The sequence below is a fragment of the Pteropus alecto genome, unplaced genomic scaffold (assembly GCF_000325575.1).
Source record: "Pteropus alecto unplaced genomic scaffold, ASM32557v1 scaffold45, whole genome shotgun sequence".
In the NCBI taxonomy this organism is placed as follows: domain Eukaryota; kingdom Metazoa; phylum Chordata; class Mammalia; order Chiroptera; family Pteropodidae; genus Pteropus; species Pteropus alecto.
The window spans coordinates 1,694,920-1,710,963 of record NW_006442491.1 but is presented as its reverse complement, the minus strand read 5'-3'; the positions used below and the strand labels follow the sequence as shown (position 1 = coordinate 1,710,963).

The 16,044-nt window shown below is 36.0% G+C and overlaps 1 protein-coding gene across 1 annotated transcript in view; it reads left to right on the top strand.

The window, feature by feature from the left end:
• Positions 1 to 12,983, top strand: part of XRN2 (5'-3' exoribonuclease 2) — a 76,432-nt gene extending 63,449 nt beyond the window's left edge. Inside the window, exons 28-30 of the mRNA XM_006921547.3 lie at positions 4,874 to 4,937; positions 9,782 to 9,920; positions 12,438 to 12,983. Coding sequence (XP_006921609.1) covers positions 4,874 to 4,937; positions 9,782 to 9,920; positions 12,438 to 12,503 — 269 coding nt within the window. The 3' untranslated portion in view covers positions 12,504 to 12,983. The remainder of the gene's footprint in view (positions 1 to 4,873; positions 4,938 to 9,781; positions 9,921 to 12,437) is intronic.
• The last annotated feature ends 3,061 nt before the right edge of the window (positions 12,984 to 16,044 follow it).

The window sequence follows — 16,044 nt, the reverse complement described above, 5'->3', positions numbered from 1 at the left end:
ATGAGTGCACTGTGGACACCTGGGGGACTAATAAGGCCTTTAACAGAATTTGGAAACCCCGGAAGTTGAAGTAATACGGAAGAATATGATGAGTCTGATTTTTGTGGAGGTTGAAGTGCTGAATACGTTGAAGTCATCTACCAGGAGTTAGTAATATGGATCTAATACTTGCTCAAGAGAGAAGATGTTTAGAGAGAGAAAATTAGGAATTATCTGCATATATGCCAGAAATGTAAAAGTTCAAGAAGGATTTGGATAGGTTAATGAATTTTAATTGCTGTTGGTTATAAGAGAACCTAGAAAAGTTTGGGGTTGTGAGGTTAGACCTCCTTGAAGTCAGCCATGTCATATCACAAATTATTCCCTGATAACCTTTGTAAGAGATATATATATTAGATAAGTAATCGGCCTAAATGGTTATTACTGGATAGTAAATGGTCACAGTTGTGTGATAAGCCCCCAGACAAATGCTCCCAACTGTCAAGAAAGGAAATCGTACTTTTTGTGATGTTTTCCCCAACACTCTTTATACATTTCAACATATGATTTGCCTTTTGTTTTCTTTTAGTTTACTGTCATTAAGTGTGCCATTTTCTGGCACATTTATTTCATGGTCTTTTGTGACCTCTGGATTTCATATTTGTGCAAACAGAATTAATCCCTGAATAACTGTCAGTCCATCCATCCATATCTCTCTTGTCTATATCCTCTTGTAATTTTTATCTGATCCCTTATATTTATATACTTTCTGAATACTAAATCTTTTAGGATAATATTATCCTTTTAAAGAGGACAGTGATTTCAGATATTTTAACCAAGACCTTTTCTTATTTTTCCATATTTGTCAAGATATTTAACTACCAAACTGCATGTATTAAGTATGTTTATTTTTTCTTCCTGTCTTAATTAGATGTGTGTATTAATTATAAACTTTCAAAATGTCGAACGTTTCAAATCCTTAATCCTGCCTTCTTGAAAAACCCTAAGCTCTTTGAGCCTCATGGTTGAGCCTTCTGAACCAGAGGAAGTGGTTCTCCTCTGGTCCTTCTGAAAGAGTGAAGTTACCTCAACCCACAGCACAAGTGCATGTGCAATTTGGAGAAACATGTAGTGGGGAGTGGTTAAGAAAGCTTATCCTGTCCCTCAATAGCCTTGTGACCTCAGGCAGGTTTTTGTCATTACTCCCATTTTCTCACTTTTAAAATGGTACAGAGAATACCCATCTCACAAAATACTCACAATAAATGAGTTTAAGTTATTAAGCACTTGAAACAGTGCTTGACACATAGTCAATACCATGAAAGTCTTACACAAGTGATAAAAAGATCTGGCTTCCTTTTTATAGAATTTTGAATTTTAAAATTTGGTCAGAAATAGTTGTAGTAAAATTGATATCTAAACCATTTAAACAATCTATTTTTAGTATCATAGCTATTTTCTTTATATGGTGCAAAATTACACTTAAGAAAGGCCATTTGGTCAAACTACAAACTCTGTTAAATATCTGCCTTAGGTGTTTCTTACTGTTGGCCTTTGATTTGTCTTTGATGTGTCAGTGTTTGGCTGATGAGTAATTGTCTGTTTACTGATAACTTTTTGGAGTCAAGTGCGGACAAGTACTCAGTGTGAATAAAGCATTTTGTTTCTACAATCCAAAGAACCTGAATGTCACTTCTTTTAATTTCAGCCAGTAAACTGCCAGTTAGCCGCATTTGAAAAGTGATTTTTGATTAGTGCAATCAGTAAACATGGAGTCATTTCTGTGGTTGCCACACTGATTAGGTAAATTGTCACTTGAGTTATTGGAGAAGGCTTGGTTTGTGTGGCCTTAGAGCTCTAGAAAAGGGATAAGTTTTTAAAGACCAAAGGAAAAATTAACTCATTTTTCCTCTCTCGCGTGTACCTTTCTGAAGTGCAATTCACTATCTCAGAATTTTTTTTCTCCCTCTCAAATGGATCTTCTGTTAGAGCCATACAAATGAATGATAATAAGTTTGTTTTACCTTCTACTTCATTACTTATCAGCCAGGAAATATTTCTGCTTTATGAATACTTAAGGGCTATATATGTTTTGCTCAGAGCCACATGAAGAGATTTGTTTAAAGGTAGCCTTGAAGTTTGTCTTTGATCCTTTGGGTTTTTGTTTTTTGTTTTTTTTTGGATCGAAAGCAAGAGATTTTTAATAATTATGTAATACACTTTTTTTAAGTCTTGCAAGATGACTAGATTTTAACAAAGAACTATAGTTTTTGCATGTGCTAAGTCTGTTTATGTGAAAAAATTATTCTGGAGGCGAGAAATAGTAAAAGCAAAATCAAGTGGGAAGTACCTAGCATACTAGTAGTGATAGAATAGGAACTTGTGCCATTTTTCTAGGTACTTATAGGTGTAATAGGTAGACGGTTGAATGGTGCCCCCTCTCCAAAAAAAGCATTTATACTTAGTTAACTTTACATTCCAATTCTACTTAGAAGTATTGGTATGTTTAATCTAACGTGTAGTATATTTGAATCTAATGAATATGTACTCCTGATGATTTCCTGTACTTGTACTGTTCCTAGGAGAAAATATACAAGCTTTTTTTCTGCTTTTGTTTTTCATAAAATATTAAGGTAAGTACTCAGGGAGGCTTTTCTTCATGCAGATGTGTCTTTTTTTATTATCTTCATTCAATTTTAAATTTATTAGGGATCCTGTGTAGAAGCTTCTGTTAAGTGCTTCCACATGGAGAGTATGTATTCTCCACATGGAGAGTATGTACCACATATAAAGAGATACCATAGAACCAGAATCATAGAATTAAATCTTAATGGTAAAAGGATGTTTCAAAGGTGACCACAGTGATTCTGGGACATGTGAAGTACAGAGCTAGACAGGAGTCTGAATGAAATTCACTGTATTTCTTTTGACTTTTATTATATTAGCTAATTTTGTATACGTAAAACACTAAAACAAAATACTTCTGTAACATTTAACCAGTTTTCACTAACCTAATATCTGAATAGCCCAATGGACTTCAAGTTGAACAAGTTGAACAAAGTAATGATACGAAAAGTAGCCCAAATGTCAATTTCACTTTTTTATTATATTGCTTTCTCGTAAATGGTAGCTTACCGAAAATTACGTAATGTGGTTAGGTAAGTATATCTTGAGTTTTTTCATAGAAATAAGCCACACAGATGAAATGATGACTGTCTTCTAAGAATATCTGGTTTTATCTCCTGTCATTATGATTTTCTGATAGTGTATAGTCTGTAGTAGTGATTCAGAAGTTATTCTGGGCCTAGACTAATGATCCCTGATCCCTTCTTCCCTGTTTTCTGTGGATTCTGTGATGATTAGCTTCCTGAATTTCCATTCAGGTTTAAATACCTAATGACCACCGTGAATCCTCTTCAGCATTGTTCCTCAGTTTGACTGCTGCTAGTTTGGTTTTTAAGAGATAAAAAGGGGACTTAATTCAAATCAACTAGAGATGCCACCTTTCTTTCAATTGAAAATGGGATTCTTCTCGGAAATAACGGTGATGAAGGCTCCCCCACCCCCCGCCCCCATACCTTTCCAAGAGAGGCATCTCGTGAGTTTGGCTGCCACTGACCATGGGGCAGCGGGCTGTACTAGCTGCAGATGCCACTCTTCATGGCTGCTTCCCCAGGGGTAGTTTGTCCATTTAGGAAACTTCTTCAGCCTGGCATTGTCAGCTGAGTTGAGGTAAGAGGAAGTCCTGGAGCAGAAGTAGCCAGTTGTTTCACTCTGGAATAATTATGAGCAGCTAGGTACTTTACCCATTCCATATTCTCCTTTGTGGGAGCTTTTTAAAGAACAATCCTATTTTTTTTTAAATGTAAACCCAGAAAACATTTTTTTTTTTTTTTTTTTTGGTTTCTAACCAGATAAGCTTTCATTTCTTCTTTCCTTTAAGAGAGTAATTTTGAAAAGCATGTTTCTAGTTTGTGTTTCCATTAAAATGTGAGCCTGAATACATTATAGTAAGCCTTGTTGTTCTTGGGTCTTACTAGTCTGGAGAAGGTTACTGTCCTCACACAGTGAACTCATTAGACAACTCCTGGAACCAGCTGTTTTATTTAGGTCACACATAGACCCTGCTGAAAGGTGGCCGAGGTGACTATAATACTGGAGACCTGACGGTTGATTGATACCAACCTGCTAAGCTACTAACCACCCCTGCTGACTGGTGTTGTGGGATGTTCCTTTAATCCTGCTTACGTAGAGGAGTAACAGCTATTTAATTATTTGTTTCTTACAGTTAGATGTTGCTAGTTCAGTTTTGTGTTAAGGGAAGAGTTTGACTGTCAGCAAACAATAAAAAAGTGGATGGTCCCTTTATTAATACATCTTCCTGGCCTGTGTTGGAGAAATTGTGTGCTTCTGCTTTTTGTTACAATAGCTAAGCAAGTCAATGTTCTTTTCCAGTTTACACATTTAGGGAGAAAATTTCAGGGTTTCTTTTAAAGTTACTATATGTTCACTTTGTATTTATAGAAAAAACCTAAATCCCTTACTTTTACACAGCATACATAATTATGATCCCTCTCTTCCTTACTTACACACACACACACACACACACACACACACACACACACGGCAAAAGAGAGAGAAATGTGTGTTTTTAATGACCACGGTTACTAAAAGTGTTTTGTTACCAAAAGAAAAATAATAAAATGAACAATTTTACTGACCCTGTTGTTTTTATATCTTTTTACATTTCCATTGTGAGTAATTATGCTAGTTTATTTAGTTTATATTGTCTCAATTTTTTTTCAAAAACTTCTTATTATTAAATTTGTGGGTAACTGAATAGTGATTACTTTTAAAAATTCTTCTGTTTAACCCTTCCCTGTTTGTTTTCCAGATATGAGGCCCCAGGATTCCTGGCGAGGTCCTCCTCCTCTTTTCCAGCAGCAAAGATTTGACAGGTAATAAGCAAACATCACTTTTAAATACTTTTCCACATCAACATTTGAGGTTTGGGCTTTTTCCATGGTTTGAAATATACTTCCTTTCCCCTAAACAGTTTCTCTTTTGCCTGTCCTTTAGGAAAATAGATGGTTAACACCTTGAAGTAAAAGGCTCGTGTTTATATCTCTTCTGCTTTTCTTGGTTCTTGGCCTTTATTTTATTGAAGTTTTTGAGGTGCTCTGAAAAATGCAACACAGAGAGCTTAAAATTGTATTAGGTTTTGGTAAGGCTAAACAAATTTCTTTTTAGAAGGGTTGTGCAGCTTAATGAGGCATAACTAATGGTGTTCCACTTTTATCATTTCTGTGCCGGCAACACAGCATTAGTACAGACCGACCATTGATTCTTGCTGCAAACCTCTTGAAGTCCTAATCAGCTTCTTTGGTACAACTTTTTCAGGACTGACAAGCCTATTGTAGGGCAGTGTCACTGTAGGTCAGTAGTTATTAGTTGCCAGTGAAAACAGTTTCTTTAACTACTTAAGACTGAACTGAATTAAACGCAGAGGGGACTCGGTAGAGGATTATGGGATCTGCAGTCTAATAAGTACCACGGACTAGGAAGGATGTGACATGGTTTAATAACAAGAGATGTTTGACATGTGTTCTTTCATTGATAAGTTGTGTGCTTCTAAGTCAGGTGGTCTCTGCACAACAAGACAGCTAGGCATGCTATGAATAATTATATTAACATCTGTAGAATGATTTTTTTAAGAGACAGCTTTAAAATCTATCATTTTACGCTGGTTTTGCCAGCCTTAGTTAGTGATAAAATGAATTAAGCCCGTCATGTAAGGCTTCCTTCTTTGCCTTCCCAGTTCTAATCTGTTTTGTTTCCCTCTCCTCTAGCATTTTAGCAGTCTGAACTGTTCACATCTGAAATAAAGTGTTCTTATGTACAGGATTTTAAACGATGGTTCCCTTTTAAGAAAACTTTCTTTAGAGACTCCAAAACGTCATTATTTTCTTCAAAAAGATAAAAGAAATTATGTTATTCAATTGTTTATTGATAGTATCAACTATTTAGTGCAAGCTGCATTTTAAACTTAAGACAACTGATAATGCCTGTGTTTGTTTTGTTTTCAATATAAGTACTCAAAGCACATCATATGTACTACTTCAGCATCCTCAGACTAGCACCATTTCCAAACAGAAATTAAATGAGTAAAGGGTAATTTTTTTCTAATTTATGTATTATCACATTAGAGCTGATATTTTAAATATCAGCTCCACGTTTGTTAAGTTTGATTTTAACACTTGGTTTCCCACTTGGTTGCTTTCTTCTTAATTATTAATAATTGCTGACATTGATCGTCTGCTTACAGAGTGTCAAACTGTGCATAACATGCTTTTAGAAACATGACTTTGTTTATTCCTCCTAGCAACCTTTAAAGTAGATGTTATTTTTACAGATGAGGAAACTAAGGCACACAGAAGTTTAGTAGCTTACCAGTACTATTCTTACTACTAAGAAACTTCTCACTTGAACAAAATTCATCAGAATACTTACTTGGAAAATAACATTATGGTAAAGCCATAGGGACTTCAAAGGATGTAAAGGATCTACAAAGGATTTTTTCCCAATAGCTTTCCTTTCCTTTGCACATTCAAAGTTTTTCTAAGATCATCACCATTGTCCTGACTTTTGTTCTGCCCTAGCCAAGTATTGGTATTATCCTGATTGACTTTGTGAACCCAGCCAATTAAGGACAAGTTTTGTGGGACATTTTTGGTTTAGTTTTAGTCAGAAACTTAAAATCATGCCTTAAAAGTTCAATGTGAGCATAATAGAATTCTGTCTTATGTCTTAAAATCATGGTCATTTAAGAAATACACCATTTATTCATAAAACTGGCTATTCTAAATTTCTCCATTAGCCTATTAACAAATATAGTACATCACTCATTTCTGTAGCACTTGTCATTCTAACTATTCCAACCTTGTAAGACATAGAGGAGAAAATATAAACTCAGTCATTTTGATTTTGCCGAAATGTCACAACTAGTAAGTAGTAAAATTCTTACTAGAACCAGGTATTACTAATTCTAAGTTCAGTACTTTCTACTGTACTATTTTGAATTTTTGGTTGAGAACCCCATAGAAAAGAAAATTTTGAATATTCCTTTTTTCTAAACTACACTGTTTTTTGAATTATTTCCTATTTTGAAATAGTATTTATAATTCATATATTCATTTCACTTAAAAATACAACAGGAACATCCTCCCCCTTGTTTCCCCACACAAAGACAACCTAGTGTTAATAGTGTTAATGGTTATGCATAGATGTTCAGCATTTGAATCCTCTGTATCACTTGAGTTCTGCCCCATTATTTGTTTTCTTGCCAATTGAGGGCTTCTCTTTTCTGGCCATATTCAAGGTGGCCATTTAGTTTTTAACTTATGGGTGTTAAGCTCAGTTAGTTTTGAAAAATCTTAAAAACTAATTTGCCATATGAATAAATTAAAGACACCCAAATTGGTAATAGTTCATATTGCCAGCTGCTTTCAAAAACAGTAATTTAGAAACTTAATATTGTTGCTATCCATGATGCCAAATGCCTCAAATAAGTTGCCTCAATTGATAGCTGCTAATTTAAAATAGTTAAAATGTGTTGACCTCAATGCTTCCATCCCAGATTTAAAATGTATTTTCCAAGGCAATTTTCATTTTGTAAGTATTTATAAATTAATATAATTAATATAAAAATATGATAAACTTGTGGAATATTCAGGCCTTTCTGCCTATAAAGAGCAGGGAAAAAGTACATGTCCCTCTTCCTTTGTTCTTTCTGTTTAATTTAAATTATTTTATAAAAATTATCTTTGTCAAAAACATTTTAAGCAATCATTTCAAACGAAAAGGAGAACTTTGTGTTTTAAACAGTCGCTTTGTTTCTAACATATTTTTAGAACAAAATAATGTAAAATTACATTTATAATGTATATTATCTATGCCAGCAGATTCTCCTGTAACTCGGTTGAGTGGATTTATTATTGTAAAATTGAAAAGAAAAATTGATCACAGTTAATACAATGTGTGAGTTCATTTTTGGCCAGTGATTTTTGTGTTAATGGCCCAGTTTTGTTGAGGCTTTTTGGTACAGCACAAATCTTAACCTTCACTTCTGCAGAGACCAGAAGAGACCATTCCTGTCTCAGCACACAGAATTGTCATTGCTGATGAGGCATTCTTGCTAAAATATATTTGTACTAATAATCAACCTGGAAAATAAGAGGCCTGAACATATTCTTTCTGAAATATAGATTTTTTTATTTTATTTCGATTCTCTAATAGCAAATTATATTTTAGAGGTCAGTTTTCACCAGTAAGTGAAGAATAGCATTGCTTTTCTAGAGTTCTTCAGAGAGCTATTCTTTAAGCCATCACACAAAAATAATCATCTTTGGTTTTTTGTTTTTTGTTTTTTTAAAAAAAGGCAAGCTCCAAATGAAGGGAAGAGAATAGGGGGTCGAGAGGATGGACTCAGGCTTGAATAACTATGAGAAGAATACATTACCCAACGAGGAATAGCATTGCTTTTCTAGAGTTCTTCAGAGAGCTGTTCTTTAAGCCATCACACAAAAATAATCATCTTTGGTTTTTTGTTTTTTGTTTTTTTAAAAAAAGGCAAGCTCCAAATGAAGGGAAGAGAGTGGGGGGTCGAGAGGATGGACTCAGGCCTGAATAACTATGAGAAGAATACATTACCCAATGAGCCCAACTTTGGGCTTTTCCCCCCTAAGATCTAGGGAGTGAAATTCATATGCTGATACAGTTAAAGCTAATACCAGCTAGTCAGTGCTTTAGCAAACTTTGTTTTATTGTAATTCCTCCTAACATCTTTAATGGCCCCCAAAGCTTCTAATGTTAAAATATACTGGAGAATTTTGCTTCTGTTTATTATTTGTAGTAAATTAAAGTTGAAGAAATGCCTCAAGGAGAAACTTATGTCTTAAATGGTGATTGCCTTTAGGTGTCTTTGCTACATTGTTTATGTGACAGTTTTAAATTATGATTTCATACCTCATACCTGTTGCTTTATATCTGCAAAGTTAAAATAAGTGCTTGAAGACAATTAAAACATTTCTTTTGACTAGTAATCTGGGCTGGCAAACTGGGTTATAATAGCTGTTGAATCTGTGTTCTCATGTAAACTGTACACCAAATGCCAGTCAGTCCATGCCAATTAGTGCTCATGTTGCTAGGTCACCATGGTCAATTGAAAGCCGCATCAATAGAACTTGAAAAGGTTTCCTCCCGATCAGACCTTCTGACATATTGAGCAGAATAATGGATGGGAAAAAAAATAGCCAAGTCCCCTACCCTAGATTCAAAATACTCAGCAGTAAGAATTCATTTGCATCCTGCAATTAACTAGAAAGAATGGACTCCAAGAACGAGTCTGGACATTTTTTAAAATAAAGCCGCATTCTCCTGTCTTGTACATATTTACTCTTTGGATAGCATCTTAAATGTAGCCAACTTGGAGATCTTGGATCCAAATCTTTATGTGACTAAAAGGAAATTTCACAATTGAAAATGAGCAAAATATTTTTTTAAAGTCAGACCTTTCTAAATCAAGTTTTAAACATCCTTTTTAATAAATGCTGCTACCTCATGAACCATATTAGACTACACTGGATATGCGGTACGTGAAAGCTATTCTGATACTATATATCTCATAATACGACAAATGCAGCAAAATTGGATTATCTTAAAATTGAGATGAGACCTGCTGGTTTTAGGCTTTTGACTATATAACATGCCTGACTTCTAATGCATACATGATGTTTTTCCACAGAGGCGTTGTGGCTGAACCTCTGCTGCCATGGAACCGTATGCTCCAAACCCAAAATGCAGCCTTCCAGCCAAACCAGTATCAGATGCTAGCTGGACCTGGCGGGTATCCACCCAGACGCGATGATCGTGGAGGGAGACAGGTGATACAATGGGCTATGGAATGAAAAGCAAACAGTTCACTTTGTACTTAGCCATGCCTCTCAGGACTCTTTATTTTCTTAAAAGTATTTTTGGATAAGATATTGATAGAGTAGCTCAGCTGAACTTGGGTCCCTCATTAAAAATGTATATAGGGTGGTGAGTATCTGCCTCACTAAATAGGTTATATCTTGAAGATGCTGAAGAATTTCCAGACGAAAAGCCCTTTTAATCATAGCAGTTAGTGATATTTAGTGTAAATGTGGTCAGTCACTGAAAGAAATTGTTTATCCTTTAAAGATACTGCTTTTTGCTTTAATACAAAAGAGACCTTTCGTAATAGATGATAAATTCCTAGAAGCTGAAAGCAGGAATCTCCCTTTTCAGTTGTTAGCTGTATTCATCTTAGAAGTCTCCTGTCTTGATTCATGTATCTCTCCTCATGGAAAGAAATCTCTCCTTCATAAAAAAAAAAAAGTCCATATAATTTTATGCCAAATTAAAACACCTATATATTTAATGAGTATAATAACTCCTAGACAGATTTAGTTAGATGTAAGCTTCATGTCTTTCTCTTTATAGCTTTCCTTTTTAACAATATTTAAGACTGTGGTTTATTTGCTTCATTCTCTTTGTCCCTTAGTCATTTGACACTCAATCCAGTATTTACATGTTCTTTAATCAAATCCTTGCCAGAGTACAGGATTGGAATTCTGTGATTCAGAGTGTGTGGTGTTTGTGGAGTTTGGCACCTGCAGTGATGTGAAGTAGTTTTAAATTGCTTACCTGGTGTTGACCTACAGGCCTTTTTCAGTGCTTCAAATATTAATTTTGTAACTCAAATACTTGCTATATAACCCCTTGTTCTGACAGCTGAGAAAAATAAGAAATCTTCTGATAGCTAAGAAAAAATTTTTTTACTTTTTTTTAGTCATACAAGTCTCTGTTCACTTTACCAGAAAATAATCATCTTGTCTTCTGAGAAGTTTTTGTTACAGTTCATTAGAATCAGTTCATAGAATTTTACTTTGAATATTGTCAGCTCAGGACCTCTAAGTATCATATCATAGACTGAGACTGTTTATACTAGTAAAGTCAATGATACTAGGCAATATAAATAATGAGTATTATTGAAATGAGGACATACTTATAACTAGAAGACACCTTGGAGAATGTTTACTTCAGTCACCTTATTTCCCCAGTTAGGAACTAAAACCCTAAAACACTTGCAGTTTGGCTGCAGAGCTGGGGACATCTGTACTTCTGACCCAGTTTATTGTCTTTCCTGTTTCCTTCAGAGATCTTTCCTTTAAAGGAGCTCTCTGCTGTTAAAAAAGGTGACATTCTTAGTCTCTTAGGAGATGAAAACCAATTGTAAATTTATAATTCTTCTAGGACCTTTTGGAAATATATTTCTTTTTCTCAGTCTCTTTTTTCCACTGATTTTTATGAAATTGCAGTTTTTGAAGCACCGTTAAATTGTAACAGTTCATTGTTAAAAATATAATTATGACTTCACTATATTTTTAGTGGTTTATATGACTAAACAAGGCCTAAGCCTAAATTGTATCTTTGAAGGGCCTGTACACAATCATAATTTAAACCAGAAGTCCCCTAACACCGGCCCCCGCCCCGGTTTATGGCCTGTTAGGAACCAGGCTGTGCTGCAGGAGATGAGCAGCAGGTGAGCTAGTGAAGCTTCATCTACATTTGCAGCCGCTCCCTAGCGCGCTCGCATCACCACCTCAGCTGCACCTCAGATCGTCAGACATTAGATTCTCATAGGAGCACCAGTCCCTGGTGCCAAAAAGAGTGGGGCCCACTGATTTAAACTAATGAAGTACTCTGAGAGACAACATGAGGCAGGGTCCATTTTAGAATCTTGGAAGCCTGGAAAGGGAATTGTGATGGAAGAGGTGTCAAATTTCTCTTATTTTATACATAAATATTATTTGTAAGCACACTAGGTTACGTAATGAATGTCACCAGTAATCGATTATGTAATAACCTAATGTGTTACTTAATGCTCTAGTGTGTTTAGCTAAACAAAAAAAAATCTAAAAGTAATAGTTAATCAGGCCTTAACTGACTCAGCAAGCTCACGCCTTGATTAAGCAAACTGACTTTCCTAGTGTAATGTGTCTAAAGATGATGTAAGCACCTTACCACAATATGGCTTGCTGGAAGTGGTAGAGAATATTGAGAACCACAAGTGTTTTTACACAAAACATTGTAACTATAGTTCATTTGTGTGTATTTTAAGGAACTTCTTAATAGCCTGTTAAGGCTCATTTGGTTCGTTGTCAGTAACAGCATTGGTGGTAGTGTACCACTTTGCACCAAGCTTTGTATATAGCTGTGGACCAAAAGCACCTATGTATGTATGGAGGCTTTCCATGTGATATACCTTTAAGACATATTTACCTTCTTGATGGTGTGTTTTTCCATTGAGGTGTAAAATTAATTTCTTTGTAGGAGTGTTAATCCAGAAAATAAATTCTTGCATTTTTTTTTTTCAGGGATATCCCAGAGAAGGAAGAAAATACCCTTTGCCACCACCCTCAGGAAGATACAGTTGGAATTAGGCTTTTGTAAAGCTTTCCCAGATCCTTTCATCATTCTACAGTTTTATGCTATTTGTGGAAAGATTTTTTTCTCAAGTAGTAGTTTTTAAGAAAACTACAGTACTTTGTGTATTTCTTTTAACTGTGTATATTTCTACTAATCTGATCACACTGTTTTATGTTGCTTTCCAAAGATGTGTATTGCAAAATATGGTGGATCTGAATTTATTATTGCTTATAAATCACTTTGATGGAATAGGAATACTGGTTTTTCATTATGGTTAAAAATCAAACCAGCTGTGGATTTCAAAACGTAATGTATTCTAGATCATCTAAGATCCATGCTGATTTTTAATGCACAGGAATTAGGTATGAACTCTTGAGCTATAACCCTCAGCCAACCAGAGTATATATTGTTCAGTATTTCTTTGGAAACATTTCACTAATGTACTTGTCTTATGGAAATTTCTGGACTTTAGTAAAAAAAAAAAAAGTTTAAAACTCTGGTCTCTTGTATTCTTATTTATTTACAGTATTTCAACTCTGAAAATCTTGGCCAAGCATGTTGATTTTTTTTCATCAATTTTTGAGAAAACAATTCATTTCTACAATTTGATGTCAAAAGAAAAATCAGTGATGTTAAAAAGATATGCTCAGCAAAACAACTCAACTAACCCATATGTTAGTATGTCTGTCAGCTACTGGTTTGGCAACTATACAATCTTTGTGAGCATACATTATTTACATTTTACAAGTTCCATGTAGACTCCAGTTTTAAAGACTTAAAAATCTTTAAGAAAAGTGAAAAGTTCAATTCATAGCTAAATAATCTATGTTCCTTAGCATATATTTTGCATTGTTTCATAATAGATTCCAATTTGTACTCATTTTTTTTGTTGTTGTTGCTACTAAGCATATTTCCTTAAATTTATGCTTGGAGTTCACACAACAGCACTTCCATATGCATTTTCATTTGATTCCCCAACAAATTTAGACACATATGTAAAGACGGCTGCTTCGTTTCCTTCTTTCCATTCTAGCCCAAGACTATAAAATTTCTCTTTGACCTTCTGACTTAGAACATTTGGTTTAATATTCAGCTAAGGCACACTTGTTAATCTTAGTCTATGTGGAAAAAAAATACCACCTTAACCTTAATAGGAAGATATTTTGACACTATTGAGTTTGTCACTGGTGATGGGTAAATAGACCAGGATCCTTTATTGTTGAGAGTCTCTTCACTGGGAATTAACAGCACAACCATTATATATTACCTTCACAATACATTAAAATGATAATGTCTTGTGTTAAATTTCTCTATCTTCCAAATATTAAAAATGTGTGGCCACTTGAATCAAGTATTGCATATTCCACAGAAGCCCATATAAATGTCTTACTCTGTATACCTTCTAGGTACCCAAAGCCCACACTTCTACAGAACCTATATTTTCTCAGATCTTTAGTTCTGATTTACTTTAGTTTTGCTTCAAGCTATCATGTGTGTCTGTAAAATAATTATGTTTTGATTAGGATTTTTTCACAATTGCATGTTACCTTTCAAAACAAATTTGAAGATTAATGTTTAAAGTGGTGTTTCGAAGACGTCTAAACAAAAAGCCTAATGAAAAAAATGAAGGGGACTGGATTCCCTCTAACAGGTGGTGTGCCTTTGAAGGACATCTGCCAGCTAGCTGAACCCTTACTTCCTGGTCTCCATTCCTTCAACCCTTGCTTGCTTCTCTCCTTATACTACCTCCATCTCTTTACAACTCGTGCCATGTTTGAATGTACTAGAAAAATGTCCTGTTGTTTCAATAAGCCAAAAGAAAGCTTTTTAGAACTTTAAATGCAATTTAAAGCCATAAATATCCCCGCCATATTCGGATGTAAATAAAGTTATGGGGCAATTTAAAATAATCAACTGTACTCCATTATGTTATCTTTAAGTGGGGCAAAGTTTTTCAGGGTCTCCTATTAAAGATTCTTTAAAATCTTAGAACCTGGAAATGGTAGATCTTTATTGCGGCAGTAAGGGCCCTTAATGAGCTGTTGCCTTTCCTTTAAAGATCAAATGAGGTAATGCACATTAAAGTACAAAGCCATCTTCGAATGACTATTAGATTGCCATTTAGCATTACAAAGGCAAATTGAGTGTAATGACCGGTAGGTTAACTTTCGTGCAATGACGTGGATGTCGTGAGCAGTTGGGTGGGGCTGGAGGTCTCGAGCTCGCGTGTTCTGTGGGGAGCGTTGGAGGTCGGGCGCCGCGATTTCGCAGCGGTGGTAGGTGGTGACAGCGCCCGGGAGTCGCAGGCCTGGCGCAGCGGGGACAGGCATGCTACTCCAGAAACAAGGTCCTGGGTCCGCAGGCTCAGTCGCCCTCCTGGCGGGGACGGGAAGCGTTAGGCCCTTGGCTCACGTGGGGCGTATATACTGCGCCACGGCTCTCGCTTCTCGCGCATTCGCTGCCACGCGCGTCCCGCCACAGCTCCCGCCGCTTGACCGCCCCGGAGCCCTGAGAGCTGCCGGTGTCGAGCAGGGTGGGCGCAGGAACGCTCAGACCTCGAACTCTTGGGGTGGTCGTGTGCAAGTCGGAACGCTGCAGCACCATCCCCTCGGTTCCCCGGCCGCGGTGCCGCAGCTTCTCAACCCGCCCGGTTTCATCATCTCAACTCGCTGCACGAACGCACCGAACCTATAGTGGAAATGTTCTACCTTCCGAGGCTGCTGTTTTAATTTCTAAGTCTGAACGTAACAGAGTTTGGTTATGCGTAAAGATCTAAAATGTAGACGTTCTCTGGAGAGTACACTAAGATTTCCCATTCCCAGCCGGCAGAGCGGTTGCCTGGCTCCATTGCGCTCGTCGCACGCCTCTTGCAACCCGCCTCAGGGCGTCGTGGGGCTGAGTTCCCGCCAGACTATTCCTCGACTGCTCTACTAATTCTAACCAAGAAAAAGTCAACAAACTAATAAATTAACAAGTGTCCCATTCTCACGAACTTTCCCTCCGCTCAGGGTCGCTTTGAATGCTTGTGCTGCTTGCTTCCCAGTTCCCAGTACCGTATTTATGGAACGAAGGCCGAGAACATGCTTTGGTTTGGGGTGTGTAGAATGGGAATGATGCTATTCACTACTGCGCAATAGTTTGCACAACTTAGAGTTAGGCAAATTAGTGTTTAAACTCTTATTAGAAGTCAATTACTGAAATGAGATTACATGGAATTTAAAATAAAATTGAAATAAGCATTTCATTTAATTGCAGGTAAACCTAAAGCAAAAACACATAAACAAAAACCCTCTCACAGAAGCTTCCACTCCCCCTAACTTAAAAATAACATAAAAATGATCTTGAGATTACAAAGTTATCTCAAGACTTATTGGAGAGAATGAGTACCTGACCAGATATGGATACAGTTCTCTTTGAATATTCTCCATAAGCTCATCAATTCTCACGAACAGTAAAAGGCTATGTATTTATTTATTTTTCAATAAAATGTATCTTAGTTCCCTGTCTTATTGGGTTTGGGCATGGCAAGTAACTATATATATATATATATGTGTG